The sequence below is a fragment of the Sinocyclocheilus grahami genome, unplaced genomic scaffold (assembly GCF_001515645.1).
Source record: "Sinocyclocheilus grahami isolate Dianchi unplaced genomic scaffold, SAMN03320097.WGS_v1.1 scaffold611.1, whole genome shotgun sequence".
Lineage (NCBI taxonomy): Eukaryota > Metazoa > Chordata > Actinopteri > Cypriniformes > Cyprinidae > Sinocyclocheilus > Sinocyclocheilus grahami.
Window position 1 is genome coordinate 390839 of NW_015505790.1, and position 13978 is coordinate 404816.

At 38.9% G+C, this 13978-nt stretch overlaps 2 protein-coding genes across 2 annotated transcripts; both read left to right on the plus strand.

Annotated features, from left to right (window-relative positions):
• Nucleotides 1-1898: 1898 nt before the first annotated feature.
• Nucleotides 1899-4961, plus strand: dmrt3a (doublesex and mab-3 related transcription factor 3a). Its single transcript, XM_016241084.1, has 2 exons — nt 1899-2280; nt 3991-4961. Exons 1-2 carry the CDS (start codon nt 1899-1901, stop codon nt 4959-4961), a joined length of 1353 nt encoding a protein of 450 aa, XP_016096570.1.
• Nucleotides 4962-9816: 4855 nt separating this feature from the next.
• Nucleotides 9817-12695, plus strand: LOC107557607 (doublesex- and mab-3-related transcription factor 2-like). The gene is made up of 4 exons (XM_016241085.1): nt 9817-9957; nt 10190-10552; nt 10825-10927; nt 11398-12695. Exons 2-4 carry the CDS (start codon nt 10214-10216, stop codon nt 12477-12479), a joined length of 1524 nt encoding a protein of 507 aa, XP_016096571.1. The 5' UTR covers nt 9817-9957; nt 10190-10213; the 3' UTR covers nt 12480-12695.
• The last annotated feature ends 1283 nt before the right edge of the window (nt 12696-13978 follow it).

Here is a 13978-nt window from a genome sequence, read left to right on the forward strand (position 1 = left end):
AAATTGTATTTTACATAAAATACTTTTAATGTAAAACATATTACATAAATATGAATGCATATATTTAAATATAAATATTTACATATATTTGCAGTCTATTTTGTTCAACGATAGTTTGAGTTTTTTTCTCCTTTTCTTCTCCTTTTATTTATTTAATAAAAAGATTTTTTTTGAGAGAGAGAAATAGATTTTTTTTTTTTTTTATGTAGCCTATTCATTTTCTGCAGTGTTGGTGAGAAACGTAAATAATGTTATTAGCATTTGTGTTGTCCTCCCACTCCCCTTGCTGTGAATTCCCCTCGCCAAACACAGACTGCATGCGGCATTATCGTCACCTTGAAATTTCATCTGCTATTTTCCAATTAAAAGCTTAATAGCCCTGGAAACCGAGTTCATGTGGTGAAGTTTACCGTGGCCCCCAGTTCTCAAAGTTGTGCTGCCGGGATCCCATTACGTGCTTGAATAAACCCATTTAGGAACAGAAACGGGACTCAAGGGTGCCCGGTGTTGAGTTTCACTGGACTTTAAAAGCGATGGGCATCATTTTAAGAAAGGTGTGCTGCAATTGACACCCTACATCGCGCGCCAAATTCCATTTAAAGTCTATGTACAGTATGTTTACTGTGTGCACAAAAACAAATAGACTTGTTTAATTGTTGACATCGCCCAGTTCGCTTGATTCAATTCATTTTTTCATCTGATCCTTTCAGAATTCATTTGGTACAAGCCCAAATCATATTGCTCAATTAACTCTTGCTGCATGTCGGACTATTCAACATTTTTCATGGGAATAAATTAAGAGCTCATTCAAATGCAAACCACCATATTATTGTCGCCTGTGTTTAATTCGAATTCACAGCGTGAGGTTAAACTAAATACCAAAGTGGTTGCAGGATTTTCATGAAAAGCGCACAGCAGTTATGGGAATTCTTCTCTACATTCCCAGTTCATTCTTGAAATTACTGCACTCCTAAGAGCCTCCAACGATGTTGAAAAATCGCTGTGGGTCCGAATTATTATTGTTTATTTTTTTATCACAATTCTCTCTATTTTCCGCAGTATGCGTACAAAAATTGAAACCTGTTAAAACCTGTACTGTGAATTGAATTAGCCAGTTTAAAATAATGTGAATTATAGGCCTATTCAGTTACTTTCATGGGGTCGACGTTTCAAGATCACTTTTGCTAATTAAGCTCGTTTCACGGAGCCCATTTGTTTCTGGTATATAGTTAGCAAACACTAACTTTTTGTTTGTGATATACCCTACTTGTGTTGTGTACTTGTAAATGTTAAAAAAATTAAGAAATTGCCTAAATAGATAAATAAATAAATCACAATAGAGTTCTGTTGATCCTGTACAGTTCCTATGCAGACTATTAACTTTTGCGATTATTTATAAACGTTTGAAAACTTAACGAAACACGGCTGTTTGTAAGTAAAGACAATACAAACGTTTGAAACCCCTGAAGCCATTTATATGTTGACTTCTTTGGGAGGGCTTCAAGCTTTCACAGGTCAGACATGTGGCTAATTTAATAAAAAACATAATTAAAAAGGTCAAATGTAGGCTATGGCTGTTTGTATTAGAAGGTTGCGTGTCGGCAAAATATCCCACAAAATTCTAACTGTAATTATAAAAGCGAGACAGGGGAATGTAAATTGCTCGTGACCGTGATGTGAGAAATAGAAGTTATTCGTTAGTGCGTGTCAGATCGCCTGATGCACTTCTTTATTGCTGGGCGAAAGGTGGATCCTCGTCTTAAAGAGTCAACACCTCTCATCACGAGTGTAGCGAGCAGCAGAGGAGCTTGATCTCTTGACTATACTTGACAGCACTCTTCCTCTACATCTTATCTGATGCACTTGCGCCTCTGGCACCTTTGGAAACGACTTGAGAAATGAATGGCTACGGATCGCCCTACATCTACATGGGGGGCCCGGTGTCCCAGCCGAGAGCGCCCCTCCAGAGGACCCCCAAGTGTGCCCGCTGCAGGAACCACGGGGTGCTCTCCTGGCTGAAGGGGCACAAGCGTTACTGCCGTTTTAAGGACTGCACTTGCGAGAAATGTATTTTGATAATCGAGCGACAGCGGGTCATGGCGGCTCAGGTGGCGTTGAGGCGGCAGCAGGCGAACGAGAGTTTGGAGAGTTTGATCCCGGAGTCTCTGAGAGCGCTGCCGGGCATCACGGTGGGGAGCGGAGAGCAGAGCTCGAACCCACGATCAAGCGACATAGACCTACGCTGGAGCTCAGAGACGGTGACCCCTAAACCGCCTCAAGGTAATCGCTTGTGTTAGTTACACAATATTTGAGACATTGTGCTCTTTTGAACTTCGTTTTAGGAACGCTAAAAACAAGGCGTATTGCGTTTTGCACGTGGGAAGATTCTCTCACAGTAATTATAATTAATCCATTCATTTTTAATAATAATCCTATTAGCCTATTTTTATTATTGTTACAACATTTATTATAAAAACGAAACAGAATGAGCTTAATAGAGAACACGGCTGAGTTCTCTTGAAATAACGTCACAACATAAAAAAAAAATCACAAATGTCTAACAAAAATTTATCTTTGCAGTAGTTTCAGCAACAGTCTTACTGATCGAAACAACATGATAATGCAGAACGCGGGCATTTTTGTTTTCTGGAAGTATATAGCCCGTTTTCCTAAACCGGCAAAAATACACTTATAATAAGAACTGTTTTTATTAATATTGTTCTAATTAAAAATTCTGTTTATTCTTCTTATAATGGTGTTATTACTGAAATTTTAACCATCACAAACACGTTTATTACACCAAACATGTTTTCACTGTTTGCGTTAGATACATTAGATTAAAATAGCTACATCCCAAACCTGAAAGTTCTGCTAAATTATTTAGGCCGAATTATTAAAACACAAATATATAGACAATCCGGCAATAATCCGAACGAAATGGCATCGGCACCATCCGTCATAAACTTGGATCCTTGAAAGTATATTATTATTATTATTATTATTATTAATGTATTCTGTGATCGACAGTGCACATTGGAGGTAATAGGTTAGGCCCTGTCGGTCATTTCAGAGGCAGGTCAAGCTGAAATGCAAAGAAAGTCCGAATTAATGTAAAATGTTTCTATAATAATCAGTTTGCAAAACTGTAGTTAAGTGGAATCGACGAGAGATTTTTCACTGCCACCGCATCAGCGTTTTTATGTGAACAGCCAATAAAGTCACCCATTATAAATCACAGCAGTGCTGACAGGTCAATAGCCTAAATGTTGCACTTCTAGTCTGCAGAATTGGACAGTGTTTGAGTATAGCAAGTTAGCTGGGCTTTAATGTGTTTAAAGTTAAGCTTTTAACTTTAGCTATTTAAAACACAAATATATAGACAATCCGGCAATAATCCGAACGAAATGGCATCGGCACCATCCGTCATAAACTTGGATCCTTGAAAGTATATTATTATTATTAATGTATTCTGTGATCGACAGTGCACATTGGAGGTAATAGGTTAGGCCCTGTCGGTCATTTCAGAGGCAGGTCAAGCTGAAATGCAAAGAAAGTCCGAATTAATGTAAAATGTTTCTATAATAATCAGTTTGCAAAACTGTAGTTAAGTGGAATCGACGAGAGATTTTTCACTGCCACCGCATCAGCGTTTTTATGTGAACAGCCAATAAAGTCACCCATTATAAATCACAGCAGTGCTGACAGGTCAATAGCCTAAATGTTGCACTTCTAGTCTGCAGAATTGGACAGTGTTTGAGTATAGCAAGTTAGCTGGGCTTTAATGTGTTTAAAGTTAAGCTTTTAACTTTAGCTATTTAAAAAAAAAAGTCAGACCTTCAAAGATTTAAATGAATGTTCCAGTTAGATTGACAGTTTTTTAATTATGTTGACTGTATAACATTTGAATGCTGCTGCAGCATCACTGTATTGCCATCTTTGATTATACAGTACATAATGATCATGAGCTTTTTGCTTGTGTGTGTTTTCCAGACCTAAATGAGGACATGTCTGGTGAACAGTCTGGTGGAGAGAACGGTGGTAGTGCCAGTGACAGAGAACCAGAACCAGCCAGCTCCCCTGAGGAGTCCAAACCTAACCTGTGTTGCACCCCTGACACCTCAGACCCATCTCCCCAGGTTGAGGAGTCCCGCTTTGGCCTGTCTAAATCCTGCACTGACCCAGAACCCAAAGCTGACAACCCCAAATACTCCCCTGAGCCCAACGTCCTCATCGAAGGCCTCTCAGGCTCTGTATCTCTCCCATTCAGCCTGAGGGCCAGCAGACCTCCACTGGAGGTCCTGAAGAAGATCTTCCCAGCCCACAAACCAGCAGTCCTGGAGCTCATCCTGAAAGGCTGCGGTGGGGACCTGGTCGGAGCCATCGAGATCCTGCTCTCCAGCCGTTCTACGATGAAACCAGAAAAGGTTCTGTCTGAGAACTCAGATGCTCTGGTATTCCCCTCAAACGGCCATCTCTTTGAGCACCCGCTGAGTTCGTACCCGGTCTCGTCTTCCAAGTGGTCGGTCGGTTCGGCCTTCCGTGTTCCCGATTCCCTGCGCTTCTCCTCAGAGCCTTCTGCTGGAGTTGTACCAGGCCCTCTTAGCATGCCGCTCCAGCACGGCTTCCCCCAGCCGCCTCGATACCCCCTCATGCTGAGAAATTCATTGAGCCGTGGCCAAGCCGGGCCCTTCGTGCACAACGATTTGACTCTGTGGAATACCATGACATTACAGCAGCAGTATCAGCTGCGCTCACAGTACATCCCTCCGTTCTCAGGCCCCTCAGCCGGAGTGATCCGCAGCTCACCGCTCCTCACCAGCAGGCCCACCGAGGAGCATCGAATCAGCATCCAGGAGGACAGCTGTCCTGTCATTGCCAAACAGAGCATGTTTGCTGCAGATGAGGAGTATGATGAAAGATCTGACTCCTCAGACTCTAGGATCCTGAACACTTCCTCCTAACTCCTCAGCGGTTTCAATAGGTGGATGGAAAAAAGCACTGAAATATGTTTCAAATGGGTTCTTGAAATGATACAAACGAGACACTGCTACAGTGCATTACTTGGGGTATTGTATTTCTAACAGATTCGAGGTTGTTGTGCCAACTTAATCATGTGTGGAATAACATTAGCTTTAATTTGGGGGGGAAATCATTAAGGTACTATTATTTGACCAAAAAGTCTGAATAACTTAATATATTTGAGCACAGTGATCTCTATTTCCACTTTGCATGAAATGTACCATTGATAACAGTTTAATGTAGAAATATTCCAGCAGTCCTGCATGTAAAAGTACGGCAAATAAACCTTCTATGCACTGTTATTGTCACTGTGTTTGCCGTAGTCAAAATACCTACATGTATTAGATATCAGCAAAACGAAACAAACTCTTTAAAATAAAACAAAGAAAGAAAGAATTATAAAACTGCCTTAAAATATAAATAAAACACGTCTTCAAAAATTAAATAGCAACTAAAATAATCAAATAAAACTTAAAGGGACACCTTGTAATTAATCCCCCACAAATTCAGTTCTCATGCCTACTGCAAAGAACATTTATGCAGTAAGTACAGCTGTAAGGCAGGCCATATCTTATTATATTTTATTTAATTATGTAATAATTAAGTCTACCTCTAACAATAGGCTACTAAATAAACTTCTAGTCATCGTTCTCTGATCATTCCTAATAAAATAACATTCGGTGTTTATTATCTGATGATTTACGTTATTTAACATAAATGTGAAAAGCGTGACTGTAGAATGAACGCAGTGTATTTTTCTATTTGGAAAAAAAGTCTTTCAAATGGACCAAAGTATAAGCGTTTATCAGTGATGACATGAGCAGAAAAATGAGCTAACTTCGCCATCTAGTGGACATTCTTAACAATAGAGAAACTTTCCAAAATAGTCCTGCTTCCAAGTGTGGCATTTTTCGTAGAAACGTAACTCACACACCTATCCAACATCAAAGGCAATTCTAAGCAATATGTGGAGACAATACTATGTTTAGAATGCATTATTTTATAGGAAACATTAAGATTCAATTCAATTAAAATCATTACGGTAAATTAAATTCTCCGTGTTAAAAAAAAAAAAGAATTATGCCATCATCTTTTTGCCAAATTATATAATTCATACTGTATTATTGTTGTTATTATTATTATTAATAACCATGCCTCACTATGAAAACATCAATAATGACTCAATACTGTCACGTGATATAACTTGTGTACAAAAGAAGACATTGCGTCATTAAAGTTGTTATAATTTGCTATAGGCCTACAATTCGACACTGTTTCGACACTACAATTCGTTCTGATGTATAGGCTACTGTTGTAGCGATACTACGTAACTTATAGGCTACATTCATTCAGAACTAAATGGCGTTTTGTTGTGACTTGTTGTTTATTTAAGACGCCCTGTTTAGTTTCATACTGTTGCACACCTATCCAACATCAAAGGCAATTCTAAGCAATATGTGGAGACAATACTATGTTTAGAATGCATTATTTTATAGGAAACATTAAGATTCAATTCAATTAAAATCATTACGGTAAATTAAATTCTCCGTGTTAAAAAAAAAAAAAGAATTATGCCATCATCTTTTTGCCAAATTATATAATTCATACTGTATTATTGTTGTTATTATTATTATTAATAACCATGCCTCACTATGAAAACATCAATAATGACTCAATACTGTCACGTGATATAACTTGTGTACAAAAGAAGACATTGCGTCATTAAAGTTGTTATAATTTGCTATAGGCCTACAATTCGACACTGTTTCGACACTACAATTCGTTCTGATGTATAGGCTACTGTTGTAGCGATACTACGTAACTTATAGGCTACATTCATTCAGAACTAAATGGCGTTTTGTTGTGACTTGTTGTTTATTTAAGACGCCCTGTTTAGTTTCATACGGTTTATAAAAGTACAATGTGATGCTAAACCAGCGGTCGCTGAGTTTGCAGGTGTTGCAGTTCTATTTCGCACATCTGTTGACTTAACCGAGCGACAGCTTTTAATGCTGCCATTTGAATTTGTGCCTCTAAGTCAACAAGGCCCTGTGCTCTGGTATACATCAGCCGGACAGACACATTATGAGTGGTTAAGCATTCAGCAGGTTGCACGTGTTGCCGATCCATCAAGCGTCTTCAAATGCTAATTAACATAACAGGGAATTCAGTGAACTCACAAATCTCTAGTCTACACTCCGATCAGGTTACATTGTAGTGTGTAACGCGTGACACACCCTGAACCAAAGCAGAAGGCCTGTCACTGATCAGTGGTTGTAAATAAATATCCTCGAACGTGTCTGAGGGCGTTTTAACCATGATGGACCTGCATTTCCACTGTAATAGAAAGGCAACTATTGAATAACCTGACTCCTGAACAATGCAGGCTACTAATATACAAACACACAGGCCTTGCTTCTCAACACAAGCTAGTCAGCAAACAAATATCGCCTGTACATATACTTTAGGGAAATAACGGGATGACAAAGAACCGAAAAAGTCATTTTGGGGTTATAAAACAACCACTCGCGCAGGATATTCTATAAATCTTCACGCATAGGGATTGCTAAACAATAAAGACACTGCGTTTTTTCTCCGTTTTGCATTGTCAGATGTGTTTTAGAAAAGGAAAAAGAGGAGATCAAAGCATTCCACATGGGGAAAGTGCACCCTGGGTAGCAGTTGGGTTTGCTGGCCGTAACCTTGCTAATAAATTAAGAGGGAAGAAGGGCGAGTGGCAAAGCTGCACCTGCACGGCAAACATCTTCACCACATGTGAGTAACAGAGATGACGGACAATTGACCGAAATCACCCTATAAATACCATCCTGCTTACCTATTAAAGAAAAATGTGTTGCCAAATTCAAAGAGATCATTTCCCTGGATAGTCTAATATAAACTAGAATGAACATTTTCTAAATCCGTATTAACTCTTTTATTTATTTACTTACATTTGGTTATGATAGTTGACTATATGAATTTATTGTCCTAGGCCTATAAAAAATATAGCCTAGACGAAAATTTTCATGAATGCATTGACCATATTCTGGAGCCATATTTAGGCTAGCTATTTTGTCACGAACGAAAAAAGAGACTGTGAGAGATACAGCTTGTTCTATGCATTGTATTAGTCGATTATTCGGCTGACGCAATAAAAACGGCATTTTCCCCCAATAAATAAATACATAATGGAAACGTCTTATAGGCTATACAAACTAGCCTACAGTGAACCGAATATAGGCCTATCCGCGTTTTATGAAAATAACCGAGCCTTCAGTAAAGTCCATTATTATTAATATTATTATTCAATCTATATATTTTTTTAAAAGGCCTTATTTAAATATATATCGACAAAATAGGTTACAGACATTTCGTAATAGGCTACTGAGAAGGAAAATATTGTGGACAGTGGATTAGAAAGCCTCAAATTGTGTGCAAACTCAAACCACGTCCCGCATATGCTGCAAAGCCATCACGAACAGTAGCTGTGTCATTCTTTAGTGTCAGTTGATTTGACTTTGTTTTGAGAAACATCACACATGCTGGGTCGATCGGGACAAAGAGAATTGTGTTTTGTGTAGCCTTCCCGCATGCTTAGTCAATGTTTTTTAAGTATCGCTTGTTGTGTCAACTGTCATATCACGCTCTATCTAGAGCTGGAAACTGTGTGTAAATGCATCCCCGAAGGGTTGTGCATTGTCAACAGCAACTCAGAAAGATATTAATTGGTGTAACAAGAGATCTAGTGTCTTGTTAACAGCCAAACAACCGCTTCTTAACATTAAATTATAATTGGTCTCTCGGAACTGCAGTCTTTCTATGAATAATTAGCTTATAGTCTATTGCAATGTAGCCAAAATACAGACAAATGTCTTGATTAACAAGATGAGTAATTTTAGGCTTATTCAACGTTTTAAGATGTGGTGTGTTTTAAGATAATAATAAATAAACAAAAATGAACACATTAATGCTCGTCTAATTCTTATTAGCCTAATATTTATATCATATTTCTATCTTATGAAAGCAAACAAACAAAAACAAAAAGCACCTGTATGGCAACGCTGTTAGGCGCATTTGAATAAAAATGAAAATCCATCGCCAGTTTTTGCATCCACCAGCTGTAATTTGAATATTGTCAATTAGTGGTTACTTTAGCCACTGCAAGCACATTAACGAAATATTACAAGGTAACTTGCAAAACGCTTTTGCTATAAAATTAAACATCATCATTTTGTTGTCCAAACACTGAATGGTAATTTAATAAATGTAAACCGAGAGTAGCCTAATAATCACAAAATATGAAAAGCGTTTATTCTTTAAGCTACCGCCAAAGTGTCAAGTTTGTAGTTTTGTTTTATTCAAGTTTTTTTTATTAATACTATAGGCCTACTCAGTGCCGTGTCTAATCTGGAAAAAGAATTTAACATAAACTACCTGATGGTATTAGCAATAAATAAAAGCCTATATGTAGGCCTATGAGCCGAGACATGGGGGGTTGAAACTAGACGTATTAAACAGCTGAACCCCCGTTGTCCTGCGTGATTAATTGATAGTTTCCTAGGAATGTTTTATTTGTAACTTCACCCCATTAAGAACTTCGTTCAGAGAGTGATTCCGATTCCAGCCAACGGGGAAGCTCCGTTCTCATCAAGCCAATCGGGACATGCTGTCACACTCCTTCTCCTGATTGGCTCGTTGTGAGCGGAGCTTCCCCATTGGCTGCGGCAGATTTGCTGCGCGGATCTTAGAGTTGAAAGGCTGAGAGAGGCTCTCATCACATCGCAGTGACAGATCAGGTAATGTCGCTCACTGATGTTTATGTGAAGGTGGCCTGATTTCCCCTGGAGCAGCGCTTCTTATCGCTTCAACAGCTCTGGGTTCTAGTCGTATACAGACTTTTGGATATCCACTCGTGTTTTTTTGGTCTACATTGGCTAGGTAAGTGTCTCTGAAAAAAACTCGGAATGCCACTAATATATATATATATATATATATATATATATATATATATAATTCATTTAATGTTTTGAACCTAGTGCAAATCTAATTTGACTCTTTGAAACCTCAAGTAGAAATGACAATAATTAATTGACACGTTAAATTAATTACAAATATGTATTATTAGACCTCCTACATAATTGACTAATTAGTCCTCTTTTCTTCTGGACAGCATCTATTTAGACGCGTCCTGAAAATGACGGATCTTTCCAGCTCGGAGTTTGAGATCGACGTGGAGGGCCTGGAAACGGAGAGCGATGATCAGGCGGTGTTCACCGAACCCGGGGAGGAGGACGCGGGGACCAAAGACGACGACAAAACCAGCCGCTTGAACCTCGGCTCTGGAGACCAGCGCAAAATGAGCCGCACTCCGAAATGCGCCCGCTGCAGGAACCACGGCGTGGTGTCTTGTCTGAAGGGGCACAAGAGATTCTGCCGCTGGAGAGACTGCCAGTGCGCGAACTGCCTGCTGGTGGTGGAGAGGCAGCGCGTAATGGCTGCTCAAGTGGCACTGCGGAGACAGCAAGCGACTGAGGTGAGAGCAAACTAATGCAATTCTGAACTGGCTATTTAGACCGTTTATTGTTATCAGTATCAAACTGAGGAGAACAAAATGTAAGACTAAAAGCTTGAGAAAGTGAAACAAAACGGGGGGAAAGTAGACTTTTCTGAATGTAGTCAGTCAGATCAAGACATTACTGCGTTGCAACAGTAAAAAAAAAATAAATGGTTTAACCCCCCATAATCTGATCCTAGATGCTACTTTATACAGTAAATATCTTATAAATATTTATCATTCAATTTTAGGACAGAAAGGGAATATCCGGGAAGCAAATTCCGGTGGAAAGAAGAAGTATATATCAGCGACACATCCGTCCATCGACCATGCTGGCAAAAAGTATTTTAGAAGGTGGGTTAAAAAAAACAAAAACAAATTGCATGCATAAACTAAGAACTCTTCTTTGCTTCTTATTAAAAGCTGATGGTTGGTCTATCTGATCTTTTGCCCTTTTTTTCCTTCTCTTCAAAACTAATTTTACCCCTCTTTTCCCCTCTTCTCTCAGCCTTTCTTGGACGTCTGTCCGTTTCATATAATTCACTTGGTTCCTCTCTGGATATTTTCATGGCGTAAGCTTCTCTCAAATACAGCACATGTTTAGCTTCTTATTATACATAATAATTAAAAAAATATAAAAAATAAAAACTGTGCATGATATTATCAATGCTCAAAATTTAGTCAACACATTAATGTGTATACTAATAATTCCACTGGAAAAAAAGGTTTTAAATTCGTTTAGAAATTCTTAACAACAAAAAGTGGCATAAATCATATCTGTTGTCATTTGTAAATGAAACCAAATTCATCTTCTTCATTGACAGGATATCGTCCAGTGCAGAATGACCCGTTTCTGGGTGCCAGTCCTGCTCTGCCCCCTCCTCTGAGCGACCGCATGAGGAAGAGACGAGCCTTTGCCGACAAGGAGCTGGAGACCATCATGCTGGAACGAGAGTATAAAGAACGAGAGCTTCTCGAGTCCAGTCAGCCCAGCTCTGCCTCGCTCTTCCTCCCTGGCAGTATGGTCCATGCTGCTGAGTATAACTCCTACAAGACGGCCTTCTCATCCTCCTCGGCCTCTTCCACGGTCGAACCTTCTCCCAAAGATCTGTGTGGTTTTCTGCCCGGCTGTCTGGATCTCTCCCTGCAGTATGCTGCCACAGGTGGGACGACAGCTAACATGGAGCTCATCTCCTCCAATGTGAGCGTAGCGACCACCTACCGCCAGTACCCGCTCTCACCACGCTTCGTAATGTGGCCGCGGGGCAGCAGCGGTATTAGCGATGCCCTGTTATACCAGCAGTGTCTCCTGAATGCCACCGCAGTCCAGAACTTGAAACCTGGAGCTGTTTGGGATCCAAAGATGATGACCTCCACCGAGAGCCACCCGCCCGAGCAGGAGCCGGCCGCGTCCAGGCTCGAGGGCTCTCGAGTGGCTCCAGAGCCGTGTGACCTCCAGCCGGGGCCCAGAGAGGCTCAGACAAGACTCGGCCAGAACAGAAATGCCCGTTCAGCCTTCTCGCCTCCTAAGAGGGTGTATGGACAAGCTTTCCCTCCGCACGCAGGGAGCCATGAGCATGTGATCAACAACATGAGCAAAGACACTGCCAAGCACACACTGTCCATGAAGCTCAACTCCTTCCATTCCCTCATACAGCAGACACTCAATGACAAGAATCCAGAGATGAGTGGGCCGTACTGTAAGGAACTGCTGGAGGAAGCAGCGAAAAAGTTCAGGGAGGGTACTGCCAAAGACACAGTGGGACTCAAAAGCTCAGAAAGAGCGGGAAAGGACCTTGTAGCGAAGCCGTGGAGCACCAAGGTCACCGCAGGAGAGTCTCTGTCATTCTCAGTGGAAGCCATATTAAAAAGACCCGCACTTTCTTTAAATCGGACATCCCAGTAAGGTTTCCTGTAAAAAAAACCAAAAAAACTATCCTAAAAGTACTTATTTTGTACTGACTGTATATTTATTCACACACACACATGCACAAACATATACATATATTTGGAATTTTAGCAGAGAAAAGACAAAATCATTCATCTAAGCAGCATCTAAAACAATTGTTGCCGCTTTTTTGACACATCTGTATATATAAAAATGTACATACCATCTCAGACATGCATGTTGTACATTATAATACATCATAATGTGTAGATTATTTAAATGTAAATGTTCATTTTTCAATTTTTCTACTTTAAAAGTGTCAATAAAATGTTTCTATATTATTTTGTAGTTGTTATATTATTTTCACAAAGTATTTGTGTTTATAATAAAGTAGCATTTTAATCAATGCCGTAATGATCAATAGTATTATTTTATGGTGGAATATTATAATAGAACAAAAGGAAAAAAACAATACAAAAATTGTTCATTTAAAATATGAACACAAAAACAATTTAAAATACTATAGAACAAGTAAATTGACTTTGGTACATTTTAACAAACAATTACTGCTTGAGATGTTCATGCTTTTAATTTCTTATTTAGATCCTTGTGTCTTAAGAACTAGTGTGACCAACTAGCATTTATCCAAGTGGTAATCAGTCGTACTTTTTAGATTTATATTAGACCATTTTTACTGTAACATTTAAAAAATTAAGCATTTTAAATTTACGACCAGTCTTTAAAAAAAAATCAGATGACTATCTTATAAGACTTATCTAAGCATTTTAGCAGCTTGGCCCCAGGCTGGATTGTAGCTTTTACAGAACAGCAGCAACATTGTTGTTACTACATTCTAGAGTCAAAATGTGATTCTAATTCAAGGTTCAATTCTGGACAGGAATGACGATCAGTATTTGGTGTACGTTTTTATAAAAGTGACAATTTACATTGGCCAATACGTGTATGAAGCAACTGTGAAAAAAAAGACAAATGATTCTGTTTATACTTATTCCACTTTATGTGCAAATATGGAGCACCTGCTCAAGACATTAGTTATGTCTACATGTATCACAGATGTCGTTGATGGAAACATGAGAAGTCCATAAATTGTAAAATAACTTTTACAATTCTTTTTTTTTTTTTTTTTTTTACATTTACCTTTAGCTGACGTCAGATTATGCTGGGCCATATGTAAATGCAGCAATTCAGAGAGTAAAAACGGACAGCTAAATGGAGAAAAAGAAAGGAAACAAATGATCTTTTGCAACATTAAGGCTTGTGTCTGATTTCATTCTCCTATGAGAAATGTGTTTTTTAGTGCGACTAATAAAGTGAAATTTCAAAACTAAACATACATTAAGTACAAATGATTGCAAAATTGAAATAGTAAATGTGAACAATATAAGACTAAGACATTATAGTTTAAACGCTCATTGCACAGTTCATTGGTTCAGATGGAATCATTTCTGGCTTCAAATAGAGCAGGGAATAGTCTCTTAGGAAAAACCTCTGCACGA

Coding starts and splice junctions, on each gene's coding strand:
- LOC107557607 (XM_016241085.1), top strand. CDS start 10,214: ATGACGGATCTTTCCAGCTCGGAGTTTGAGATCGACGTGGAGGGCCTG. Junction 10,553..10,824: donor GGAGACAGCAAGCGACTGAG/GTGAGAGCAAAC, acceptor ATTCAATTTTAG/GACAGAAAGGGAATATCCGG. Junction 10,928..11,397: donor GGCAAAAAGTATTTTAGAAG/GTGGGTTAAAAA, acceptor CTTCATTGACAG/GATATCGTCCAGTGCAGAAT.
- dmrt3a (XM_016241084.1), top strand. CDS start 1,899: ATGAATGGCTACGGATCGCCCTACATCTACATGGGGGGCCCGGTGTCC. Junction 2,281..3,990: donor GACCCCTAAACCGCCTCAAG/GTAATCGCTTGT, acceptor TGTGTTTTCCAG/ACCTAAATGAGGACATGTCT.